Raw genomic sequence first — 23,960 nt, forward strand, 5'->3', positions numbered from 1 at the left:
ACCCCTTTCTCCCTATCAATAGAAAGTATAGCTATTGTATTATAACAAAATCTTGTAGGTTAGTAAGATTTAAGTGAATAAGTGCTGTAATATGCCTTTACTTCTTCAAGAAGTAAAAGCTAATGTTTCAAGTTATAAAATTCCTTCTTGATTTTCAATTTTTTTTTTCTTGTGTGCTTATATTTGTCACACGAAACTACTATATTTTTGTAATTATTTGAATAAAATTAAAATGTGAAATAAAAAAAGTTATTCGCTTTTTTTTTTTTTCTAATAAGCTTTAAAAAACCTGATAAAATCAATTCTGAGAAAATCATTTGTACAAAAAAAAGTAATTATCCAAAGACCTAAATTTAGCACCATCTAGTTCTAGATAAGCTTCTTCTTTACGAAGTATCGCTTCAAATGCCAAAATTGCAAAGCTGAAACTACAATGCAGATACCCAAGGACATTATACTAAGCCATGCTACTCTGGCATTTGTTCTTTCACTTACGCCCCTCATATTTGATTCTCTGAGAAGAAAAAAAGAAATGGTTAATCAGAAAAAGTCAAGACAACTTGCAACACCGCCTCAAAGAAGAAAAGGGGAAAAATAAAAATAAAGGCCAACATTTAGGCTTTTGTCATATAATAAAAATTACGATACCTGTTCTTCAGATTTAGCAAATTCTCATGGATAGTCACCACTGCTTCTTCCAGCTTTCTCAGCTCAAGCTCTACCCCCTAAGCATCAATTACATATAAAACTGATGTTAGCAAAGATAAATTCTTCAAGGGGCAATATCCAGAGGATAGTCAGTTAGGTAGTATTTGTTTTGAAAGATTGAAACTGATACTAAGAGATATAATATAAAAATTTAATTTAGTTTCAATTTTTTAATTTGTCTTTCAAACAATCACTATCTTTTAGTCTCAAATCTCAATCTCTTTTATAAATGTAATATTAAGCACTTCATCAAGATACTTACATTAATGCATTCATGGTGATTAAAACATTTTATGAATAGTTCAGATAGTGAGTAATTAGGTTAATTTTTTTTTTAAAATGGACAATTATTCATTAGTGTGGATTAACTAAGTGTTTTTTCTAATGTGGAGATAAAAAATCTGAAAGTCAAATTTTATAATAAAATTTTACAAATATTCAAATCTAATCCTCTAATTTTTTATTTTTAAATATGACCCTCTAATTTCTTTTACTTTTTTTCCACAATTTTATGATACATCTCTCATCCTTATGATATAACAAAACCCACTCTTTTTTTTAATATTAAAAATAAAAATAGGAATAATTAACCCCGTCAAACATGATGAAGTCAAACAAGTGTTCCTTCGATTTGAGACAAGCAAGCTTACCTCACATTTAATTAAGTGGTTCGATTATTAACTAACCAGTTAAATTATTGACTCAGTAGTAAGTAATTCAATGCCTTAGATAGGTTAATTGTTAGATCAGTTTTGATAATTGTATATGCTTTTGAGTCACAATTTCAAAGTAGTATTAAAAAAAAGATCTGTGATAGATGTACTTAGGTTCCATTTTAAACTATCATACTTCCATTACTATTAGATAGAACTTAATCTCATTTTAAAATAGAATCACACCATATTATATTTAATAGTAATAAGGTCGTGAGTTTCTTAATATAAAATACAAAATAAGTTGCCCTAACTATTTCTATTCGAAGTGTGTCACAAACACTGAGATTTATCAAACCCTGACTCATTATTCATCTGTAGATGCCATAAATGGAATATACAGGTAAATTAAGAAAATATATGTAGGTAGATATGACTTATGAATGGAATATTTACCTCAATCTTTTCTTTCTTAGCAACTGTTTCCCATTCCGTGGCTGCAATGCCGATTTTCCAATCGAGGTTGACTTGAACTTCTTCATTTCCTTGATTTTCAGCCACCCAGAAGCATGCTAGGTAGCTCCCAGTCTCTGTAGTTGTAAATGCGAACTTGCCGATTGTTGCGTTCTCCTTGAAATGAAGATTGTTTCCATATGGTGATGTCACCTAAACAAAATTTGTAGTACTATTACTATAAGATAAATCCAGAGATCAGCTTACAAGAAACGGTGGAAGTTATTTTTTGATAACAAAATAATAGGTATACAGTAATACAGACAGAAACTAAGAAACTACTATCTCTAATCTCTATAATTAATGCATTATTATTCGATGATTAATGTATCTAATAAATGTATCAATTCTCATAATAGAACACTGATAATAATTTCTGGAAGGATTATTTGCATTCACTTCACCGGTAGCAGCATGAGCAAATATATATATAAGCACGTGCATTCAGATAAAAAGTTAAAATAGCCTGAAAGATGAGTTCATCAAAATAAGAGAAACACGTAAATTGAATGAATCATATTATATTCAGTCATTCTCATGGCACAAAACACATGAACTATCTAATATTAGTACTAAATCAATTTCACAAATCAGAATTAGGTTTTCGATGAAAGATGATCCAAAATAATCTAACCTAATAATTAAGGTGAGATATATGAATTAATTATATTATTGTGTTATGTGAGAAACGAAAACAAACGAGAATAAAAGCAATCGATCCAGATCGGTACGCGATACCTTGACGGAAATAGTAGGGTTTCGGGGAGGTGAGCGATGATGAAGATCAGCGGCACCGACTGCAGCAACGACAAAGTAGTTAGCTAAAACGATGATGTTGCTTTGGATTTCTTCTGAAACGCATTTCGTGGAAGTAGCCTTCGCCTGTAACGTGATCCAGATGGCTCCACACGGCGGTGACAGTGACAGAAAGAAGAAGCAGAAGAACAGTAATAAAACTATGGCTTTCACTTTCACTTGCAGTTCCAACAACATGATGTTGCTTCAACTTTCTATATAAGATATAAACACATACAACGACGAAGAATGCAAATGCAATTGCCAATGGCAATGGCAATGGCAGTGGCAATTGTTCCTCGATCTCTCTCTTTTTCGATCTCTTTCTGTTTCCTATCTTTCCGCTTTTTTTCTTTTCAAATTATTATTTTCGTTTTTTCTTTGATCTTATTTTTATATTAAGTTTTGTTAGTGAAATTTGAGTTTCAGTTTTTGATGCATGATAGAATTAGAGTGTGTGTTTGGATTTCAGTTTGTAAACGAAAGTTTATATAGAATTGATTTTGCAAACTTGATTTTGATGAAAAGTAAGTTTGTATTGAAGTGATTTATGTTTGGCTATCTTTATATCAAAATGGATTATAGTAAAATAAATATGGTTTGGAATACACTACTCAAAATCACTTTTAGATGAAAAATTACTAAAATAGATATCAACTTAAATAAATTTTTATATTACCCTATCATTTTAATTTAGATATTTGAATAATCTTATTAATTAATTTTATAATAAAATTAATATATATTATTTTAAATAAAAATAACATATAAAAATTAGCAAAATAAAATTATATATATAAGAGTATTTAATCAAATATGTTATATTTTTTAAAAATTTTAAGTATTAACGTAAAAATGTTAATTTAGTATTTTTTTATCTCGTATTTTTTGTTTAATACTCTTAATAATTTTATTCTTAATATTATTTTAGAATTAATATTATTTTAGAATCTAACGTGTATAATTTTATTAATATCTATGATTAAATTTTTATATAATTTGTCTTTTTTAATAGGATTATAATCTATATTATAAAAAACTTACAATAAAAAATTATATATACCAGAATTATAATTATAAAAAAGAATATTAAAAAAATAAAATTAAATATTTATCTTGACAGTGATGGAAACAAATCTAAAAGTTCTTGATAATGTATTTTATATAATATATTTTTAGTTCTCTTAGTACTCTTTTTTAGTACCTTAAAATTTTTTACTATTATTATTATTATTATTTATGGTTAATTTTTTGTTTAATTTACTTTACCTAATGGAATCAATAAATCATATTATAAAAAGATAATAATAAATATAATATACAAAAATCATAATTATAAGAATGTATAATGTTAAATAAAAATTTAACAAAAAATAAATATAATAAATAATAGAAAAAAAGAGTTCATATAAAGAGAAATAATAAGAAAAGAAGGCCAATTCACCTAATAAGAATTCCATAAATAATATAATAACATGTTTATAGGATAAAATTGGTAAAGAAAAAATAGATGTTGAGGGTAAATGGCTAAAAGCCCGTTGGTGAAACGCAGAAGCTAGAAATTGTTGCTTCTGGTAAACGTGGTTTTAAATACAAAATCACTTCTGCGTTTTGCCAAACTAAAAATTAGCCAAACAAAAATGTGAAGCTTTCAAGAAGCTTAAACGCGCTTTTTCTTCTCAAACGGGTTTGCCAAACACACCGAGTATCCACCATCCAGTCACATTCTTCTCTTTAGAAAATCATTTAAGAATATACATGAATTTAAAAGTTAGTTATTTCTTATAAAGTTTTTAATGTTTATTATTAAATTTTGTCTTATATTGAATCAATTTTTACATTTAGTTGTATAAGAATTTAAAATATTTTGTAATCTAAGTTTAATTTAAGGATTCTGTTACAAAGATTTATTGATTTGAAAGACAGTTAAAACTTAAAAAGGTTTCTATATAAACTATAAGAATTTACATAATAATAATCAGAATTTTTAGGTGGGCCGAACGAAGGCCCAGAGGGGAATAATGAATTTCTTTAGAATGTTACTGTCCATAGTGTTTTGGGCTGAATGGATTATGCAAGTTGAAAAGAATTAGATTTGACTTTTACTTGCAAGTTGCAAACACTACACATGTCACATGACCATTTTTTCTATTTTTAAAAAATCAAATTCAATTAAATTAGTCCAGCATTTGTAACCATTCTATACTTAATAAAAAGGCAGCATCAAACCAAGTTGAGTTGGTCACTAGTCCGCTTAAGTAAGTGTTGGGGGTTCGAATACCACCTTTAGTACCGCGACGGATTAGTCATTGACATGTCGGATTAGGGGATACTGCGGGAAACCAAAAAAAAAAGGTAGCATCAACTTCAGAAAAAAAATGAATTAAGGAATAAAACGAAAACTAACATAATAAATTAATGATAGCATGCTTCAGATCATTGTGAACTATTCATTAAATAATCCCATGCTTCCTCGAGAGCAATGAATATTGAATTCAATCTCATCTCTTCTTGTGTTATCAATACTTGAGTTATAATTTTTGAGAACATAAATCATGCTTTGGTTTCACTCATTTCATATCTTGCCTCAAAATAAGTTGCCACTACATTGATATTAAGAGGAGAGAAAAAAAAAATTCACTTATAGTATAGTAGCTCTCGTTTTTCTTAGTTTCTTTAGTGGGTAGATAGAATTTGTGCATTATCATCAAGTTCATAAATCAAATTCAGACACTTAAAAACGGCTACCTACTTGTGTTCCCCAACCTATCAATACCATTTTGTAAATATGAGGTGTCACAATCCACTCTAGTTTCCATTTCCATACCCAATATCAAATTAAATCTTAGCACCATGAAAAAGGCATTCTTTTTTACCATTAAGGTTCAGAAAAGTCCACAACTCCATCAATTCATGCTTTGAATAGACACCAAAATTTCAAAGCAGTGTCCCCACTATATCACTATGATTAAGATTCCTAACTATGTCAGTGTATAACAGATAACATGAGCCGTTCATCAAACCTTATCTTCATTATACAGAAATAAAAAAAAAATTAACTTCAACGGTCCCATTTCACATCAAACTGAGGCTTAGTTAATCTACAACCTTGATGAGGCCAAACTCAATAAAAAGAGAAATCTTTTATAATTCTTTTAAATATATTCTATTCATTTACTTTGTGGAATATTATAGCCCTTAAAAAAGTTCTTCAAATATAAAGGCCAAAAATACTGTTCCTTTATACTTTTTCTTGCACTAAACACAGAAACAAGATCTGCTTCTTAAATTCAACAATTTCATACTCACCAAGAGAAAAGAAAGAAAAAATGGAAGCCCTTCTGTCCCAATTCACCTTGCTCTCAGACCATGCTCTACAGGACAAGAACTTTGATCCATCCACAATTGAGGACCTCATGAAGCTGTTTGAGATTGAGTCATACAAGGCATGGGCAGCTGCAGAACTTGAGCAACAGACAGAGGTTGAAGAGGCTGAGGTTTCCATGCAGGAAGCTGAGGACTACCTTGATTCTGTCATGGAATGCGCCATGGACGAGTTCCGGCTCTTCGAAGAGGAGTTTGAGAGCATGTCAAAGGCTGAAATGGAGAGCCTAGTTAACACTGCTGAGAGTGCAAGAAAAATGGGAAATTTGATGGAGAAAGCTGCCTCCATTGCTTCCAAGAAGTATATTGAGGCTGCACTCAATTCGGCCACTGCTTCCATGAAATCTGCTTGGAAAGGTATCTCTTCTGGCAAGGTTCATCCTTCTTAAAACATGACAATAACAATTACAACCCTACTATTGATATGTATTCAAGTTAAAATCTGTAATAAGATACTTCTCTTTTAGCCTTTCTTTTTTCAGTTATCTTCTGTTCTTATATTGCTGCTATAGAAATTGGATCAGAATTCATGTACCAAAATTGATAGGCTGAGAATTCATGAGTTAGAGACTACTAAGATTGCAAACATATTTTGTGTTCGTGACTCATGGAAAATCCATTATTTTCATGCATAAATCTGATTCTAGCTAGTAGCTAAGTTCATCAACATGAATGATGCAGCTTAATCTCTAAGATTATGTAATGTTGTCCACCACCACCAAATCTTTTTCAATATTTCAATTCTGTTCTATAAAGCATGCTGATGAGTCAATTTTTATTGTTCACTTGTACACTTAGATTTGGATGAATAAATTTTGTCCTTGATTCCAGTTTCATTCATCTCAACGAAATGCTATGTTAAGTTGTTAAAAAGTAACAAGTTCATTACCCCTGCACACATTAATATTGGTATATAGTTCATTCATCATTTTCATCATCCTCAATCATTCCAAATGTGGAAAGCTCACTTTGAATCCAATTTAGAGGCCCCACAATGAATCGTACCTCAGGTCCGTAACATCTTCCCCAATCCAAAGTTTAGGAACATTATGAAAGATAATTTGATGGGTAAGTTGGTATGCAACGCAATGGTAGTCCTGTCATTGTAAATACAATGTAAAGAGACTGTTATGACTATGGTTTCAAGTTTCAACTTTCAACTATAAGAAAATCCTAATCAAGGTGGCTTCTACAATGGCATACCATGCTACCTTATAATAATAACTTACTTCAAGGTAGGGGACGATAAGAGTATAAGAAGGCGTCTGCGAAGCAGAAGCTTTTTCTTACGGCTGTGCTGATAGGAGGAGAACCAGATGGGCACCCCCTCTGGAGGGATGGATTAAACTGAATACAGATGGATGAGTTCAGGAAGAGGATAGCAGGTCAGGTTGTGGTTGAATTTTCAGAACCAGCATGGCTAAAATAAGGTGCTGCCAACCACAAGAAGCTGAGCTCCTTGGTGTACTTAATGGGATCCGAATGGCAGCTGATATGGGTATGAGACGTATGATAGTAGAAGTGGATTCAGCAGAGGTGTTTGAGGAACTTAGAAGCATAAAGCCCAATTCAACCTGTCACAACTCCATCGTCAAAGAAATCCAAGGCTTCATCTACAGACCCTGGGAGTTAAGCTTTCAACATTAACAAAGTCTTAACATTAAACTAGGATGCAAATTCATAGATGTTCCACCTTTTGAATTAGTCTCTTTATTTACAACTGATGTATTCAATGACTCTAATCCTTTTTTCTTGAGCCTAGACCCGTTTTCATACCAAAAAAAGAAACCTACTTCAAGGTAGGAAGTTGAAATTTTCCCACATTTTTATGATCATATTTAATGTTAGCAATATAAAACCAAACATGTAACCATAGTCTTTGAAATAAATCCCAAGATCGGAGTTAATAGTATGAATTGACTTATTAACAATCAATAATCATATATCATTCTGAAAATTAAATGCTATCACAATTCCTGACTTCATTGTTTACACCAAGGATAGTGGTTGACACTGGATGTATTTGTACTTCATGTGTGAGATAAGTCGGTAGAAGATCATCTATTCATATTTCATAGACAGAGTTGTATGTTGACTACGGTCTACGGCGGCATGTATGATGCCCAAAGTAAACTGTTTTATATAAAGGAGGGTCCTCGCCAATCTGTTGAACATGCTTTGTGGCCGTGCATCCTTGATCATACTTATGAGTGCATCTGTAATAATTTCTGCATATAGACCATCCATAATGCATGCCATAAGCCCAAGCAAATTAGTGAAAACATTTGGATGCTTAAACAGTAAATATGGTGTTACCTCGGGTACTTATTGTTGAACAACGGTTTCTGACCATATTTTCTCCATGCGTATCCATCATCAGTGAGATAACTTGTCTCTATCTCCCAAATTTGTGAGATTCTGTTGTGATACAGTAGTCTGGATTAGAAAATGCACTATGACTCTCCTACAGTTAGGATTTCTCGAGGGAAACAATATATAAAGCTTTGGATGCAATTGGACGGTCTTTGTAATTTCTAATATATTCAACCAAGCATAATGTCAGATATGAAAAATAATATATCATATAGTATCTGATGCATTATGTGCCCAAGTTTAACAGGGTGCATTACCTACGCCTTCTATATTTGCCTCTCCTAGTCGGTGAATTTGATACACAAGTTGCAATCCCTGTAGGCTGTGACGGCTTACCTACTGAGTCACCTGTTTACACACGATTTAACAATGTATACAAGTGAATCAAGCTAATATAGTAAATTAGTAATTTATGATATAGAGAGAATATTAAGAAATATGGTCACTGCATGTATTGTTGTAATATAGTTACCTGGACCATTATCAATATCGTCATCGTCACATATACCTAACTGAGTCATCAAGTCAGCCTCTTCATTAATTGGGGAAAAAATCCAATTAAAATTAGGCGTTCGACCTTCTAGTGACTTCCACCAGTTGGTTTCTCCTTTTATTGCCATTAGTTCTTTGCTTACCAATTCCTTCCTTGAAAGACTGTGCAACTTTGGACAGTCATAAAATGCTATTTCTTTTAAACCAGGCCCAATTTGCAACCCGTTTGAAATGCTGGACAATTCAGGAAGATGGAGAAGCAATAACTTGCTCAATTTAGGGAGGAAAGTATGTGAATTGCGCTTGGATGATTCATGACTTATCAATGTACTTAATTTGGGGCAGTCCTTCACTATAAGTTTCTTCAACAAAGAAAGATTTCCCAGAAAGTCCAAAGAGAAGAGAGTCACCAACTTGGGACAACTTTGCAATGACAAAGACTGTAACATACCAAATGAGGAGTGAGGGGAAGTTGGGCCTTCCCATATGCTTCTCAGGTTCTTCATGTGGAATATACTCAAGAATAGCAAATGCGGAAGCATGTCATCTTCATCTTTTGCTCCACCTCCACATGTCTGCATTTCTTTGCATTCTGCCAATATGCACACCCTTAGTTGCTCTAAATTTTTCATTTCAAATTCAGAAAGACTCTTCAAGGTGAAATGCCTATCCAAGAAAAGAGCCTTGCTGTGTCTAAGAACCGTTTTGATTTCATCTGGGACACCCTCACCTTTTACAAATTTTAAGCTGCAGTCACTTTGTTTAAATTTCACATCAGTGGCAGGTGGTATGCTTGATATAATCCGCTGCATATGACGACCAACAATGAACCTGAAATCAAGCTCAAAAATGTGGGCCGGTATGAGCTTCAAAAGTTCCGGTTGTGGGATATACATACTGAGAGTTTGCAAACACTCTAATCCCAATATTTCTGGTAGAATAACTTGCAGATTCTCATCCCACCGCTCATCATCAGGGTTTACACCAATACACAAATGTTCCAACCTCTTGAGTTTAGATAGCACGCCAGAAGGAATAATTGTTGAGCAAGAATATGGCATGTTCTTCTTGACACGATATTCATAAAAGCAGAGGGTCAAACTTTGCATATTGGTTAACTTCTGGACCTCTTTTGGCAGATGTGTGATCTGAGTCTCATCAAGATCAAGCTTCTCAAGCTTCTCCAAATTTCCAATTTCAGGTGGTAACTTCATGAAGCATTCACAACCTTTCAGATACAGTTCTCTAAGCTGCTCCAGAAAAAACAATGAAGATGGCAGTTCTCTTACACTAGTGTAAGATAAGTTCAGGATGCAAAGCAGTGGCATCTGACCAAAAAATGAAGATGGTATTTTTGTCAAATCAGCATTGCTTTGCAGCATCAAAACTTTGAGTTCCAGACAAGCTGGGGACTTTGGTAACTCAGAGATTTTATTGCCTGCTAATTCAATTCGTATGGCATTATTCCATTTGTCAGGGTTGGGTGGTTCAGTCAACCCTAGGTTTGATTTCTCTATGAACAATGGGTATGAGCTGTATAGCCGTTCTAACATTTGATAGGTTTCTTCTGGTAACCAAGTATACCTGCCTCCAACACCATCAAATTGAAGAAAGACAGAATTTTCTACAAGTTGTCTTAGGTTCTTTTCTGTTTCTCCAGCATCCACAAAGAGAGAAGACATCCAGTGATTCATCAATTCATGATCAACCATGCCATCTCTAATTTTAGGGATGACTATACAGCTCAGTAGGCAATTCTGTTGTGTCTTATTCATGCCATCCCATATTAAGTTTAGGAATGTGTTAACCATGATCTCGTTTAAACCATGAAAATTGTGGATATCTTGTGAAGGATTAGCAGATTGCAATTTGAGGAGAGCAAGTTCCCACTTTCTGACATCTTGATGATTCTTCAACCACTTTGCCACAAGGAGAATTGCGTGAAGGTGGCTTCGACACTCCTCAACTATGCGCACTGCAGTTGTCAGGATGGCACTTGATGAATATACAAAATCCTTCCCCACATTGTGACAGAAGACCACCCATGGCAGCAAATGTTCTTTAGTCCGAATTTCCAAGTCCACTATCGCTTCCATCAATCCTTCTTCTTTAGCATGTTGAGGTGCTGGTGAATCAGTGGTAATGAGTACCAAAACTCCTGACAGTAGACTCTTACAAAATCCCACTCTTTGTAGATCGACAATTTCCTCACCATCCCTGTCTGCAAGAATTACTAGGTACCTGCTGCTTGACATCTCTTCCTCAATGTGTCTGGTGCACAAAACTTCATCGTCTTCAATCATTGAAAGCTGAAGTAGCTGACAAACATGTTTTCGAAGTTCCTTCTCTCCTCCTGTAGTTGGATAACTTGAGGCTTCAATACTAAGAGTTCCACGAAATGAACTCAGAATGTCAAGCACATTATGCTTGTCATTCAAGGCTGCTGCTACTTTCGCCATGACTACTCTTTTCTCAACATCGCTTCTGGTTGACAATCTGATGTATTTTATATAGTTTAGATTTTGATTTTTAGAAAAGGAAATCAACGTTTGGATGAGTTGGTGGACAGCAAGATCACGAGCCAAATTGAGAATAGCTTCTGGAATGAAGTCCAAGTCGGCCTCACCGAAGCCGGAGCTGGACCGGGACCAGGACCTATCACCATTTTCAGCATCCCTTATTATCTCCTTTGGAAGAAGTCCTCGTAGATTAAGCGGCAGCTGCCTCTCATCATATGACTTTGATGTGAAATCTTGAAATATCATTCTCGCATTCACAGAGTAACTAGACAAGAGGCTCAGCAAATCCCTCTTCCTCCTCAAACTATTTTCTGATTCAGGTGAGAAAATTGATGATTTCAAGCTTGTCAAAGTACTAGTCTGAGAAGCCGAGGCCCCTTCAGATTCTGTTTCGTCAGAAAAAAATTTCTCCACTAAGGCCCATTCAGATTCTGTTTCGTCAGAAAAAAATTTCGCCACTAAGTAGAAATCTAACAGCTCCTTTCTAGGAAACTCTCCTGGCTCTGTTTTAAGGATACTGAATGGCTTCACCTCTGTTTTGGAAAAATCACCTGCTTCCAACTCCATTATGGGAAATCCAGATGGCTCTTTTTTCGAAAATTCATTCATCTCCGTTTTAACGATATTAAATGGCTTCACTTCCATTTTTGGGAAACTCACCAGCCTCTAACTTCATTTTGGGTAAATCACCTGCTTTGCTCATGTTGGAACTTAATATCTGCTAATGCCCTATGAGGAGTGCCAAACTGCAACTTCAAACGTCGCAAGCAACAAGAAATTTTACCATCAAGACCCTTTTTTTTCGTTACTATATAGTAGAAATTATTGTGAATAGATCAATACTATCCAAATATTATAAACAGAACAGATATTGTAAAATATTGAAGAATGCAAATGTGATAGAATATTATGAAAAAGTATAACTCGGATGTAAACTAGCAATGATACCTAATAGAATTGAAGCGATGTTCTTCTGATCCGAGCTAAGCCGTTGAAGATATGTGTGGGCTTAGGAATTAGGATTACGATCTCCCTCGAGAGACTCACCAAGTGCCAAGAAAAAGACTTGTTAGGGATTTTTTTAGAATCCTCGCATCAGTCAACAATAAGAAATGCGAAACAGCGGAGAAACAAACGTCCACATTTCTGACTCAACACGGAACAAACCCACTAAGAATTGGGAACGACAAAAATATATATATAATAAGTAGATTTAGACCAAGTTGATTTGTGTATGCAATAATTTATTATTCAACAGTAAATATTTTTCCGACAAATGATCTCATAGTCAATAAAAAAGGCATGCATCATATGCATTTGAATAACTTATTTAGTTTTGCATACTTAAATTTGCGTAATTGATATTCATGCTTAACTATTATATGTTTTGTTTGCGATAACGGTAAACTACTTGTGTTTTCTTTATATGTATTGTTTGTCTGTGCACTAGTATTTCGGAGGATTGGAGGGAAGAGAATGAACTTAAGGGTTAATTAGAAATTGAGATAGAATCTAGAATTCTTAGATATCTCATCTTATTTATGGTTTTCAATGATAGTTTTTAAGTTTGAATCTAAGGGTTAGACTTTTAGGATTGCCTTTGCCTTTCTCGAGACCTTAAATGTTAATTATGTGGGTACCGTTATCATGCTGAGAACCGGAAATTCTCATCACATATATATTTTGTGATTTTCGAATGCAGGATATGAGGCACCTCATTGGGGCATACTAGGAGTTTCTGAAAGCGAAGATCTTTGTATTTGGATTTTTATTTTAGTTTTGATGTATATATAGATACTCTTATATCTCCATTGTATATGTATAATATGCTTTATCTCTCTTATAGGTTGATTTGGAGAAACAGATTATGTAAATTGTCTGTTGGGCCTTTTGGGTTTTATCTTGTATATATGTATATATGCTCTGGCCAGTTTTAACTTGCGAGTTGAATCAGAAGTTTTCTTATTTGTATCTTTGGAATTCTTTTCCTATGTATATATGTGTATATGTCGCTTTACTCTTATCTTGTCTGGTATACATTTATCGTTTTTGAGAGTGATGTGCTTTTCTGCTTAATGCGTTTGTTTAATACCTTTCTTCAAAGGCTCCTACATAAAATAATTTTTCATCTATATTATATATAAGATTTTATTTTTAGAGGTCGTAGCGCCTCGCCATCTTTGTTTTACATCGTAGGTGTAAAATTCTGTGTGGTAGCTATATATATAACTCGTTGACAGCGTTTGACCGGGCACCAATTTGAACTTTTCAACCACTTTTTTCCCTTTTACCCCTTTCTGGCCATATAATCGATAAATACAACGATGACGCGCGCATCTGATAATGACGGAGACATCAATAGACTGAACGAGACTTCGCATTACGTCGAAGCAGCCGATTTTACGATTAGTTCTGTTGTGTTGAATTTTATACAATCATATATAGATATATGTGTGTATGTAGCTATGGTTAGGGTAGTCACCAGGAACTAGAATATAGTTTGTATAGTTAGGAATATGTTACTGGTAGAAATTTGGAACTCTATTTTATTTTACTTGTATTAGGTTGTTACTATATAATTATTAGTTTAGAACTCTATTTTATTTCTTTTAGTTTCGTCAAATTTATAATTAGATTTTTATATTTTTTTAATTTAGTTAATTATACTACTTTTAATTTTATAATTAGATTTTTTATATCAAATATATTAAAATTAACATAATAATATTTTTTTCAAAAACATGTAACTAAATATGTAATTATGTTCTTAATTATAAATATTTTTAATTTATAAAAATATTTATTTAACTTTAATATTTTTTATACTAAAAAGATCTAATTACAAAATTAAAAATAGTGTAAGAATTTAATAAAAGAAATGTAGAAACCTATTTAAAAATTTAGTGATATTATAAGGACTATTAAACTTTAAAGAACTGTACAAGATGTCTCTGGTACGGGTTGAGAGATGGATCGAGAACTTGCGGGTTGAGGCAGATGCCGGATCACTTGACTGGAGCAATGGGGGGAGGTACCTGCAAAGACACTCCGACGCTCAAGTCAGAATGGATCTGAGAGGTATAAGGTGTGGGGAATGAATGAATACCTGGAGGGACCTGGATCCTCTATTTATAGGTGATGGTGAATATCTTATCTTATCTTATCTGTTTAAGATAAGGGAGACGTTTGAATTCGAAAGTTGGTTATGGCCGGTTTTTGGGCCTTCCGGATGGGGCGCGGGTTGAACCCGGGAATCCGGGTAAGAGGCCGTTTTGGGTTTAGGATCCGTGGCCCGGATCCGTAACAGTTGCCCCCGCAGCGGGAGAGCGAGCAAGGTTGGTTTCTCGCTGGGAGATACTGTTTTTATCGTGGGACTTTCCGTTTTTCTCGGGTAGCCGCTTGGTTCTTTCGGGATGAGGTCGGTGTCTCGGTTTTCGTGTCGTGGAAGATTCGTCTGACCGCTTAGGTCTGACGTGACCCTTCCGTGTCTGCTCTGTCCGTTGCGTTCTTCGAGGCATGATTTATTAGTTACCTTTTTTCGAGGGGGCATTTATTGCTAGGGAGCGTTTCCCTCTTTTGTCCCTGTGTTTGTGTTGCTTTCCAGGGGTGTTTGTGTCATTTTTATTTTTCAAAACCGTTTTGGTTCTCCTTCAGTTCCCTCGTTTGCTTCATTTCTCTATTGCTTTCTTCTCCAAAACAGCATTTTCCTGCTTTCCTTTCATATTCTGTGGTTTCTGTTGATCTTCTGCCGTGGCACTTTCTTTCTTTGGACTTTATTTTCTCCGAATCGTCAGGTTAGTATTCCTCTTGTTTCTTTTTGCTTCTTCTGTTTCATCTTCCGCTGCATTTTGTGTTGTTTTTGCTAAGTATAGATTTAGAATAGTTTTTGGAGTGTATGATGGTATTGTATGGTGGTGGATAGTCCTGTTGGGCCCCATGGGGGGGGGGCACCGTTTGTTTTTGGCGGTTGGTGGTGATGTTTGTTTTTGGTTTCATCCGCCATTTTTTTGCCGTGGGGTTTTGGCTGACGGTGGTGCTCGTCGATATTTTAGGTATGGCTCGTCGAAGGGCGGAGGGTGTGAGGGCTCCGGTGGCCCTGGCGGGGGGTGTCCCCGGTCTTTTCTCTTGGGTCACTAGTGATGTCTGGGGGACGCCGTCGCGGATGACGGAGGCGGACCTCCAACGGCTCCGTGATGAAGGGGCTGTTTGTGGGGGTGGTGATATTGAGCGCCACTATGAGCTTCCCTTCCTGGGGCTGACGAGAGGGTTTGCTACACCAATCTCGACTCCCCGACTGTGCCGGATTGGATGTGGGTGTACGAGGCGATGTTTACCCGTCTCGGCGTTCGGCTTCCCTTTTCCCCTTTTGTCCAGCAGTTATTGAACCGGTGCTCCGTGGCGCCGTCCCAGTTACACCCGAACAGCTGGACGGCAATACGGTCTTTTGAGCTTGTCTGTGACTTTTTGGAGCTTCCTGCCTCAGTAAACGTTTTCTTTTTCCTCTTCTTGTGTACCCTTCCGACTAAGGAGGGGAAGCATAAGAAGGGGTATGTCTCTTTTAGAGCTCAGCCTCACCGTCGGGTCTTCGGGTTGTACGAAGATTCTTTTCATGGTTTTAAGAGTGGATATTTTAAAGTTCGCCCTGCGAGGGGGCATCATCCTTTCTGGTTGACACTGGAAGGTGAGCGGCGGTTTCCTACCTATTGGAATTTTAAGGCGGGGCCGTCGGTTTTTACTCGGGTTTCGCAAGAATTTCTGACTTCGGAGGAACGGGATATCGCCCTTGTCCTGTGGCAGTTGTTCGGGGAGCGTCCTCTGAATCCCTGGGATGTGATGGGTGATCCGGTTGCTTGCCGGTCATATGTTGGTGTGTGTCTGCCTTTTTCTTGGTTTTTATTTTTGTTTTTCTGTTTTCGTAACTTGGAATTTTTTGTTCTCTTTCAGTTGAGATGGCTGGTGGTTTGACTTCGTTGGCACGACTGAAGGCAGCGATGGCCCGGGAGGAGGGGTCCTCGTCTCTGGCTACTCCTGCTTCGCATCCCGCCGTGGATTCTCAGGCCGTTTCATAGGAGGTGGTATCTTCAGGTGCGCGGGCCGATGCTCAGGTTTCTCCTGGGCCTGTGAACTCGCCTGAAGTTGTTGTGGTGACGGCTGCTGAGGCTTCTCGGAAGAGAAAGAGGTCCGCGGAGCCGAGTAGTGAGACTTTCGAGGAGGAGGGCGTGGTGCCGAGTGTGATGGACCGACGTTTCGATGCCTCTGGGTTTATTGAACAGCATTTGATGCCTGGGACGGAGCTATTTTTTAATGACTGTGATGTTTCGTTCCAGGCTAAATCGGTGTATTGTGCCCTCCTTCGGTCTCTTGTTGTTGTTCAGAAGGCCGAACCTGTGATGGCTCAGGTCGGCTTGTTGGACAAAAAACTCCGTCTTTCTCAGGCTGAGGTGGTTGAGTTGAAGGAGAAGCTTGAGGCTGTTGAGGCTGCGAGGGAGAAAGCGGTGAAGTCTTCCGAGGAAGCCGGGGCGGAGATTCTCTGTCTTTCCGAGGTTGAGAGTTCACTTCTTTCTCAGTTGTCAGGGGAGCGGAATCGGGCTTCTGATGCAAGTTCTCAAGCGGCCGTGCTTCTCAGTGAGTTGGAGACTTTGAAGGCCGAGGTCGCTACCTTGAAGAAGGAGAAGATGGAGCTGTTGAGTGATGTTAAGGGTGCTATTGCTGCTACCGAGGAGACGATGAGGGCTCAGGCTTTGGTGTTGGCTCCGGGGGTGGATGTGTCTGTGATGGGAGCCTTCAAGACTGTCCGTGATGGCTAGATCGTCGACCTTGAGTAGCTTCTATTTTTGTTTTTTTATTTTTTTGTATTTTGAGCTGTTTTTTCCTTTGAGTATTTTGGCTGGCCAAGGGCCGTGTGATTGAGACTTCGTAACATCGTACTTCCGCTTAATGGTATTTGTCGGCCATCCGGGCCTTTTGTATATTCCGCTTTTGTGGTGTTTTTTGGCCGTCCAGGCCTTTTGTATGTTCCGCTTTAAGCTATTCCTTGTGTTTTATTTGTTCCCTCGGACCGCCGTTTGGTCGGGGTTTTCGTGGATATCCGTGTGTTGGGCCTGGGGGGTGATCAGTCCCCCAGTCGTGGCCATGTTTTTGTTCCGTATTTGGGACACTTTAAAAGGATAGAAATAGCTGTTAATGGAATGTTTTATTGATGGTTGGGCCTCGTTAAAACCCTCCGTTAATGGAGGGAAAGAGTACCCGGGATTGATACTTAAGCGAAAAAATTTAAGAACTTTAGGAACCGTAAAGTGGGAGGATAAGTACGAAAGAAGAAGAAATAAAGAAAAATAAAAATAAAAAATAAAATAAAGGGGGGCGACCTGGTTAGGTCGGTCTAAGTGTAATACCACCGTAAGTTGGTGGCGTTCCATGTCCTCGGGACTTCGTTGCCGTTAAGCCGTTCGAGTTTATACGCTCCCTTTCCGATTACAGCCTTGATTCTATATGGTCCCTCCCAGTTGGGAGTGAGTTTTCCTTCTCCTGGGGTCGGAGGACCGATATCGTTTCATCGTAGGACTAGGTCGTCGGTGTCAAACTCTCGCCGAATGACTTCGTGGTTGTATCTTAGGCTGATTCTCTGTTTTAGAGCTAGCTCTCTAAGATGGGCTATGCTTCTTATTTCGTCGGTGAGGTCCCGTTCTGCTTCTTCGTCGTTACCCCCGATCGTTCTACGTGGACTTGGGTCGCCGATTTCAACCGGGATAATAGCTTCTGTGCCGTAGGTTAACCGGAAGGGGGTTTCCTCGGTGGCTGTCTGGGGGGTCGTGCGGTACGACCATAAGACCGACCCGAGTTCATCGGCCCACAGTCCTTTGGCTTCGTCGAGCCGTTTTTTGAGTCCTTTTATGATTATTTTGTTTGCGGACTCCACCTGCCCGTTTGTTTGGGGGTGTTCCACCGAGCTGAAGCGATGGGATATGCGTAGCCCTTCTAAAAATTCTCTGAACTTTTTGTCGGTAAACTGAGTTCCGTTGTCCGAGATAACGATCTCGGGGATTCCGAACCGGGTGATTATCTGTCGCCAGAGGAATTTTCGACACTGGGTTGCCGTGATAGAGGCCAGTGGCTTAGCCTCGATCCACTTAGTGAAGTAGTCTATGGCGACAATGAGATGACGGAGCTGGCCAGGTGCCGTGGGAAAAGGTCCGACAAGGTCGATCCCCTAAGTACCGAATGGCCGTTCTGCTGATATAATGCTGAGCTGGTGTGGAGCGGCTTGGTGGATGTTGGCGTGCCTTTGGCATTTGTCGCAACTTTTTACTAATTGCATCGAATCCCGTATAATCGTGGGCCAGAAGTAGCCGGCACGGATGACTTTTTGGGCAAGGGTCTTACCTCCGACGTGGTGGCCGCAACAGCCTTCGTGGATTTCGCGGAGTATGTATTCCGTGTTTTCGGGCTCGACGCATTTGAGCAGGGGTTGCGAGAGTCCGCGTTTGTATAGTTGTCCCGCGATGACCGTGTAGCTGGTGGCTTCCCTTTTTGTTCGTCTCTCCTGTTTGGGGTCTTTGGGCAGTGTTCCATTGAGGAGGTACTGTAGGATGGGGTAGGTCCATGATTCGTGGTGGGAGAGTGTCAGGTGGGCGTCAACCGTTAGGGATATGGATGGCATTTTGACGATCTCCTGAATTAGCGACTTGTTGCCGTGTCCCGGTTTAGTGCTGGCTAGTTTAGCGAGGAGGTCGGCCCTGGCGTTTCGTTCCCTGGGGACGTGCCGTATGGTTACCTGGTCGAATTATTCTTTTAGTTTGTTAACTTTGGCGAGGTATTGTTGTAGCAGGGGATCTCGCGTTTGGTAGTCTCCGTTAATTTGGGAACTGACCACTTGCGAGTCCATGTTTATTTCTAGGATTTTCGCCCCGACTTCTTTGGCTAGGGTTAAGCCTGTCAGGAGGGCCTCATATTCTGCTTGGTTATTTGAGACCGGGAATTCGTATCGTACCGACTGTTCAATTGTGACACCGTTTTGACATTCGAGAATGACTCCGGCGCCTCCGGAAGTTACATTCGAAGCGCCGTCGACGTGTAATCTCCATGTCTCGGGAGGGGGGTTTCCCGGGGTCATTTCGGCGATGAAGTCAGCCATGGCCAGTGCTTTAATTGCGTATCAGGGTTCGAACTTGATGTCGAATTGGGATAGTTCGATGGACCATGCTAGCATTCTTCCTGCTAGGTCGGGTTTCTGTAGGACCTGCTTGACCGCCTGGTCGGTTCGTATCGTCACGGGATGAGCTTGGAAGTATTGTCCTAGGCGCCGGGAGGCTGTAAGGAGTGCGAAAGCTAGCTTTTCTAAGCGTGAGTAGCGGGCTTCCGCGTCTTGTAAGACTTTGCTTATGAAATATATGGGTTTTTGTTCTTTCTTCTCGGTTTCTCGGATGAGCGCCGCCGCGAGTGTTTCTTCCGTTATGGAAAGGTATAAGTATAGAGTTTCCCCTGTTTGGGGTTTGGCGAGTATTGGTGGTTCCGCCAGGACTTTCTTGAAATGTTGGAAAGTCGCTTCGCATTCTGTTTCCCATTTGAAAGGGGTTCCTTTTTTCATCAGCTTGAAGAAGGGGATCGCTTTTTGAGCCGATGCCCCGAGGAAGCGTGATAACGCCGTTAATCGGCCGGTGAGCTTTTGGATGTCTTTAAGGTTTTTTGGGCTTGTCATCTCGAGGACGGCGCGACATTTTTCCGGGTTTGCTTCGACTCCGCGTTGCGTGATCATGAAGCCAAGGAATTTCCCTGCCTCCATTCCGAAGGCACATTTTGTTGGGTTGAGTCACATCTGGTGTTTCCGTAGGGTGCTCATTATGAGGTTGAGGTCGCTGACGAGTTGTTCGCCTGACTCAGTTTTGGCGAGCATGTCATCTATGTATACTTCTAGTTTGCTTCCTGATAGATACTGGAACATTTTGTTGACGAGTCTTTGGTAAGTGGCTCCGGCGTTTTTTAGGCCGAAGGGCATTACCGTGTAACAATATGTTCCTTCGGGGGTGATGAATGCTGTTTTTTCTTCGTCAGGCCGGTGCATCGGAATCTGGTTATAGCCGGAGTATGCGTCCATGAAGCTGAGGTATCGATGTCCGGACGCGGCGTCTACTAATCCGTCAATGCTTGGTAGAGGAAAGGCGTCTTTTGGACAAGCTTTATTGAGGTCCGTGTAATCGACGCACATTCGCCATTTCCCGTTAGATTTCTTCACCAGTACGACGTTGGCTAACCAGGTCGTGTACGGGAGTTCCCTGATGAAGTTGGCTTCGAGGAGGGCTTTGACTTGCTTCTTGACTTCGGCAGCTCGGTCCGGTGACATTTTTTGTCTTCTCTGTGCTACTGGTTTAGCTTTGGGGTCCACGGCTAACCGGTAGGACATTAAGTCAGGGTTTATTCCTGGCATGTCGGCTGGTGTGAATGCGAATAGGTCTTTGTTCTGCTTCAGGAGGCGGGAGAGATCCTCTTTAAGGTCGTATGGGAGGTTCCTTTTGATGAAGGTGTACTCTTCTTTGGTTGGCCCTATTTGTACTTTTTCCATGTCGCCTTCTGGTTCTGGCCTGGGTTGGCCGTCTTGTCGGGCGTCTAGGTCGGCTAGGAATATTCCGGCCGCATCTCGGGATTTCTTCCGTAGGGCTAGGCTGGTATTGTCGCACTCTGCTGCGACTTCTCGGTCTCCGTGGATAGTGCCTATGGAGCCGTCGTCGGTTGTGAACTTCATGAGGAGGTATTTGGTAAAGATGACGGCGGAGAAGTCATTGATTGTTTTTCTTTCGAGAATGACGTTGTAGGCGGTGGAGTCTTTGAGGACCACGAATTCGGATAGAATTGTCTTCCTTTGGTTACATGTTCCTATGGTGATGGGGAGGGTGATTGAGCCGTCTGGTTTAAGGAAGTTATCTCCGAGTCCCATTACGCCGTTGCGGTGTGTTTAGAGGTTGCCGTTGTGTAGTCCGAGCTTATCAAAGGCTCCTCGAAAAAGGATGTTTGAGTCTGCCCCGGTGTCCACGAGTATCCTTCGTACCAGCCCTGTTCCAATCCTTGCGGAGATGACAAAGGGGGCGTCTTCAGTCGAGGTGCCGTGCTGATAATCCTCGGGTAGGATGGTTATCGTGTTGTCGGCCGAAGTGGTAGGGGCTTGGCTTCTAACAGCCATGACCTTGAGATCTTTTTTCAGTGTTGATTTTGACTTGCCTGATATGTCTTTTCCCGTGATGACGTTTACTATGATGGTTGGGTCTTCTTCTGGGCTTTCCCTAGAGGGTTGTTTTTGTGCTCTTGGGTTGCGTCCTTCCCTTTCCGGCGACCTGTCTCTCTCTGTAACATGTTTTGGTTCTCTGATGATTTTGGCAAACTCTGGGAGCTTGCCGTCTCGTATGGCTTGTTCGAGAGCGTCCTTGAGGTCAAAACAATCTTGTGTCCTGTGACCGTAACCTCGGTGGTAGTCGCAGTAGAGGGTTTTGTTGCCCCCCGTCCTTTCTTTGAGTTGCCGGGCTTTTGGTATGATGCCTCGATCTGCGATTTGATGGTATATCTCGGTGATTGGTGCGGTTAGAGGTGTGTAATTAGAGAACTTGCCGATTCTAGGTGGTCGGCTTGTATTTGTTGGTCTGGGATGGTCCCTTTGATTTTCTCTAGGTGGTGGGTTATGGCGAGGAGCCGAATTGCCGTGTTGGATGTTGCCGTGCTGCCGTTTATTGGCGGTGACGACCTGGCTGACTTCTTCGTCGTTGATGTAATCTTTCGCAACGTTCTGGATCTTGTGCATGGTCCATACTGGTTTGGTGGTGAAGTGTTTGCGAAAATCTTCGTTCATGAGTCCGTTGGTTAAGCAGAGGCTCGCGACGGAATCTGTGAGTCCGTCGACCGTTAGGCATTCGTCGTTGAAGCGGTCCAGGTATTTTCGTGTGGATTCTTCTTGCTTTTGCGTGACCCCTAGTAAGCTGATGGGGTGTTTGGCTTTGGTGATTCTAGTTGTGAACTGGGCCATGAACTTTCGTGTTATGTCGTGAAAGCTGGTTATGGATCCGTTTGGGAGGGCATTGAACCATTTGATCGCCGGTCTTGCAAGGGTTACTGGGAAGGCTCTGCATCGGATTGCGTCGGCCGCTCCTTCTAGGTTCATTCTGGCCTCGAAGGCCGTCAGATGTTCCTGGGGGTCGTTGGTCCCATCGTACTTCATGTCGGTAGGTTTGTCGAAACCTTTTGGGAGTTTCGCTCTTAATATTCTTTCTGTGAAGGGTGTAGCTCCCATTATCGTGTGGTCATTCCTTGTGCGCTTGGTGTTCCGGTATCTCCGATCCTCGTCTGAGTCGTGTTGACGACTTAGATCTCGAGAAGCGCTGCGGTTGTGTTTCTTGTTGTATTGCCGTTCCGGCGATCTCTCGTGACCACGGTCGCGTGAGGCGCTGCGGCCGCTTCTTTTATTGTGTCGTCGGGTTGGCGTCCTACCACGGCGAGATCTTGATTTGGAAGTTGCGTGGCTTCCGCGTTCGTTGTGTTTTTCTCTGGTTAGTTTGTCTTCGAGTTCCTGGACCCGGAGGCAGAGATCCTGGATGATCTGTGTCGCTTTGTCGCTAGCTTTTTCGGGATGTCGATGATCCGTGACGACGCGGTTGTTCACGTGGTGGACAGCACTTGTTATTTTTGTTTGATTTGCGATTTCTTGGTGTTCTGGGTTTGGATGAGGTGATCGGGAATAATCCTGACTTGAAGGGGTTTCTTCCAGAACGTCCCCCATCCGGCTCGGCCTGGCGCAAGATCCCCACAGACGGCGCCAATGTACAAGATGTCTCTGGTACGGGTTGAGAGATGGATCGAGAACTTGCGAGTTGAGGCAGATGCCGGATCACTTGACTGGAGCAATGGGGGGAGGTACCTGCAAAGACACTCCGACGCTCAAGTCAGAATGGATCTGAGAGGTATAAGGTGTGGGGAATGAATGAATACCTGGAGGGACCTGGGTCCTCTATTTATAGGTGATGGTGAATATCTTATCTTATCTTATCTATTTAAGATAAGGGAGACGTTTGAATTCGAAAGTTGGTTATGGCCGGTTTTTGGGCCTTCCGGATGGGGCGCGGGTTGAACCCGGGAATCCGGGTAAGAGGCCGTTCCGGGTTTAGGATCCATGGCCCGGATCCGTAACAAGAACCAATAAAAATTTTAAAATTATTTATTGATAATTGAGAACATATATTTTTTATTTTCAGAGACCTCACCTTCTACTACCTTCTACTTTAGGCCCCGCCTGAAATAGTTTTGACACCTTGTTGTATGACTCCTATCAATTTCCGTAAATTTGAGCAATTGTCTTCTTCTTCATCATTTACACCATTCATCATTCACATCATTCACACCACTGCTCTGTCTTCTGCTTAATATTTATTATTTATATATATTTAAAATTTATATTTGAGAATTATTTATTTAGTTTCATAATAAAAAATATTTTTAAATTTGAATAATTTATTAATTAGTTTGTACTTATTATACTATATATTCA

At 39.6% G+C, this 23,960-nt stretch overlaps 3 protein-coding genes across 5 annotated transcripts; 1 reads left to right on the top strand and 2 right to left on the bottom strand.

Annotated features, from left to right (window-relative positions):
- Positions 1-298: 298 nt before the first annotated feature.
- On the bottom strand, positions 299-2,925 carry LOC130958014 (transmembrane emp24 domain-containing protein p24delta4-like). The gene is made up of 4 exons (XM_057884887.1): positions 2,613-2,925; positions 1,818-2,027; positions 649-725; positions 299-514 (listed from the first exon to the last, which is right to left on the bottom strand). The coding sequence occupies exons 1-4, from the start codon at positions 2,865-2,867 to the stop codon at positions 370-372; spliced, it is 687 nt and encodes a 228-aa protein (XP_057740870.1). The 5' UTR covers positions 2,868-2,925; the 3' UTR covers positions 299-369.
- A 2,920-nt stretch (positions 2,926-5,845) lies between these two features.
- On the top strand, positions 5,846-6,883 carry LOC130954076 (uncharacterized). The gene has a single exon (XM_057880811.1). It carries the CDS (start codon positions 5,999-6,001, stop codon positions 6,440-6,442), a length of 444 nt encoding a protein of 147 aa, XP_057736794.1. The 5' UTR covers positions 5,846-5,998; the 3' UTR covers positions 6,443-6,883.
- Positions 6,884-6,937: 54 nt separating this feature from the next.
- Positions 6,938-12,588, bottom strand: LOC130954075 (disease resistance protein RPS2-like). Of its 3 annotated transcripts, none has more exons than XR_009076171.1 (6): positions 12,386-12,588; positions 8,899-12,183; positions 8,684-8,774; positions 8,370-8,471; positions 7,283-8,281; positions 6,938-7,150 (listed from the first exon to the last, which is right to left on the bottom strand). XR_009076171.1 is itself a non-coding variant. In XM_057880810.1 (5 exons), the coding sequence occupies exons 2-5, from the start codon at positions 12,080-12,082 to the stop codon at positions 8,149-8,151; spliced, it is 3,510 nt and encodes a 1,169-aa protein (XP_057736793.1). In that variant the 5' UTR covers positions 12,083-12,189; positions 12,386-12,588; the 3' UTR covers positions 6,938-8,148. The 3 variants fall into 3 exon arrangements, 1 of the variants encoding a protein (XP_057736793.1); XR_009076170.1 differs by having other exon boundaries at positions 8,899-12,189; XM_057880810.1 differs by having other exon boundaries at positions 6,938-8,281; positions 8,899-12,189.
- Between the last annotated feature and the right edge of the window lie 11,372 nt (positions 12,589-23,960).

The sequence above is a fragment of the Arachis stenosperma genome, chromosome 10 (assembly GCF_014773155.1).
Source record: "Arachis stenosperma cultivar V10309 chromosome 10, arast.V10309.gnm1.PFL2, whole genome shotgun sequence".
NCBI lineage: Eukaryota > Viridiplantae > Streptophyta > Magnoliopsida > Fabales > Fabaceae > Arachis > Arachis stenosperma.

Coding starts and splice junctions, on each gene's coding strand:
- LOC130954075 (XM_057880810.1), bottom strand. CDS start 12,082: ATGGAAGTGAAGCCATTTAATATCGTTAAAACGGAGATGAATGAATTT. Junction 8,775..8,898: donor CGATATTGATAATGGTCCAG/GTAACTATATTA, acceptor GTGTGTAAACAG/GTGACTCAGTAGGTAAGCCG. Junction 8,472..8,683: donor GGCAAATATAGAAGGCGTAG/GTAATGCACCCT, acceptor GTATCACAACAG/AATCTCACAAATTTGGGAGA.
- LOC130954076 (XM_057880811.1), top strand. CDS start 5,999: ATGGAAGCCCTTCTGTCCCAATTCACCTTGCTCTCAGACCATGCTCTA.
- LOC130958014 (XM_057884887.1), bottom strand. CDS start 2,867: ATGTTGTTGGAACTGCAAGTGAAAGTGAAAGCCATAGTTTTATTACTG. Junction 2,028..2,612: donor ACCCTACTATTTCCGTCAAG/GTATCGCGTACC, acceptor AATTTTGTTTAG/GTGACATCACCATATGGAAA. Junction 726..1,817: donor CTAAGAAAGAAAAGATTGAG/GTAAATATTCCA, acceptor ATTGATGCTTAG/GGGGTAGAGCTTGAGCTGAG.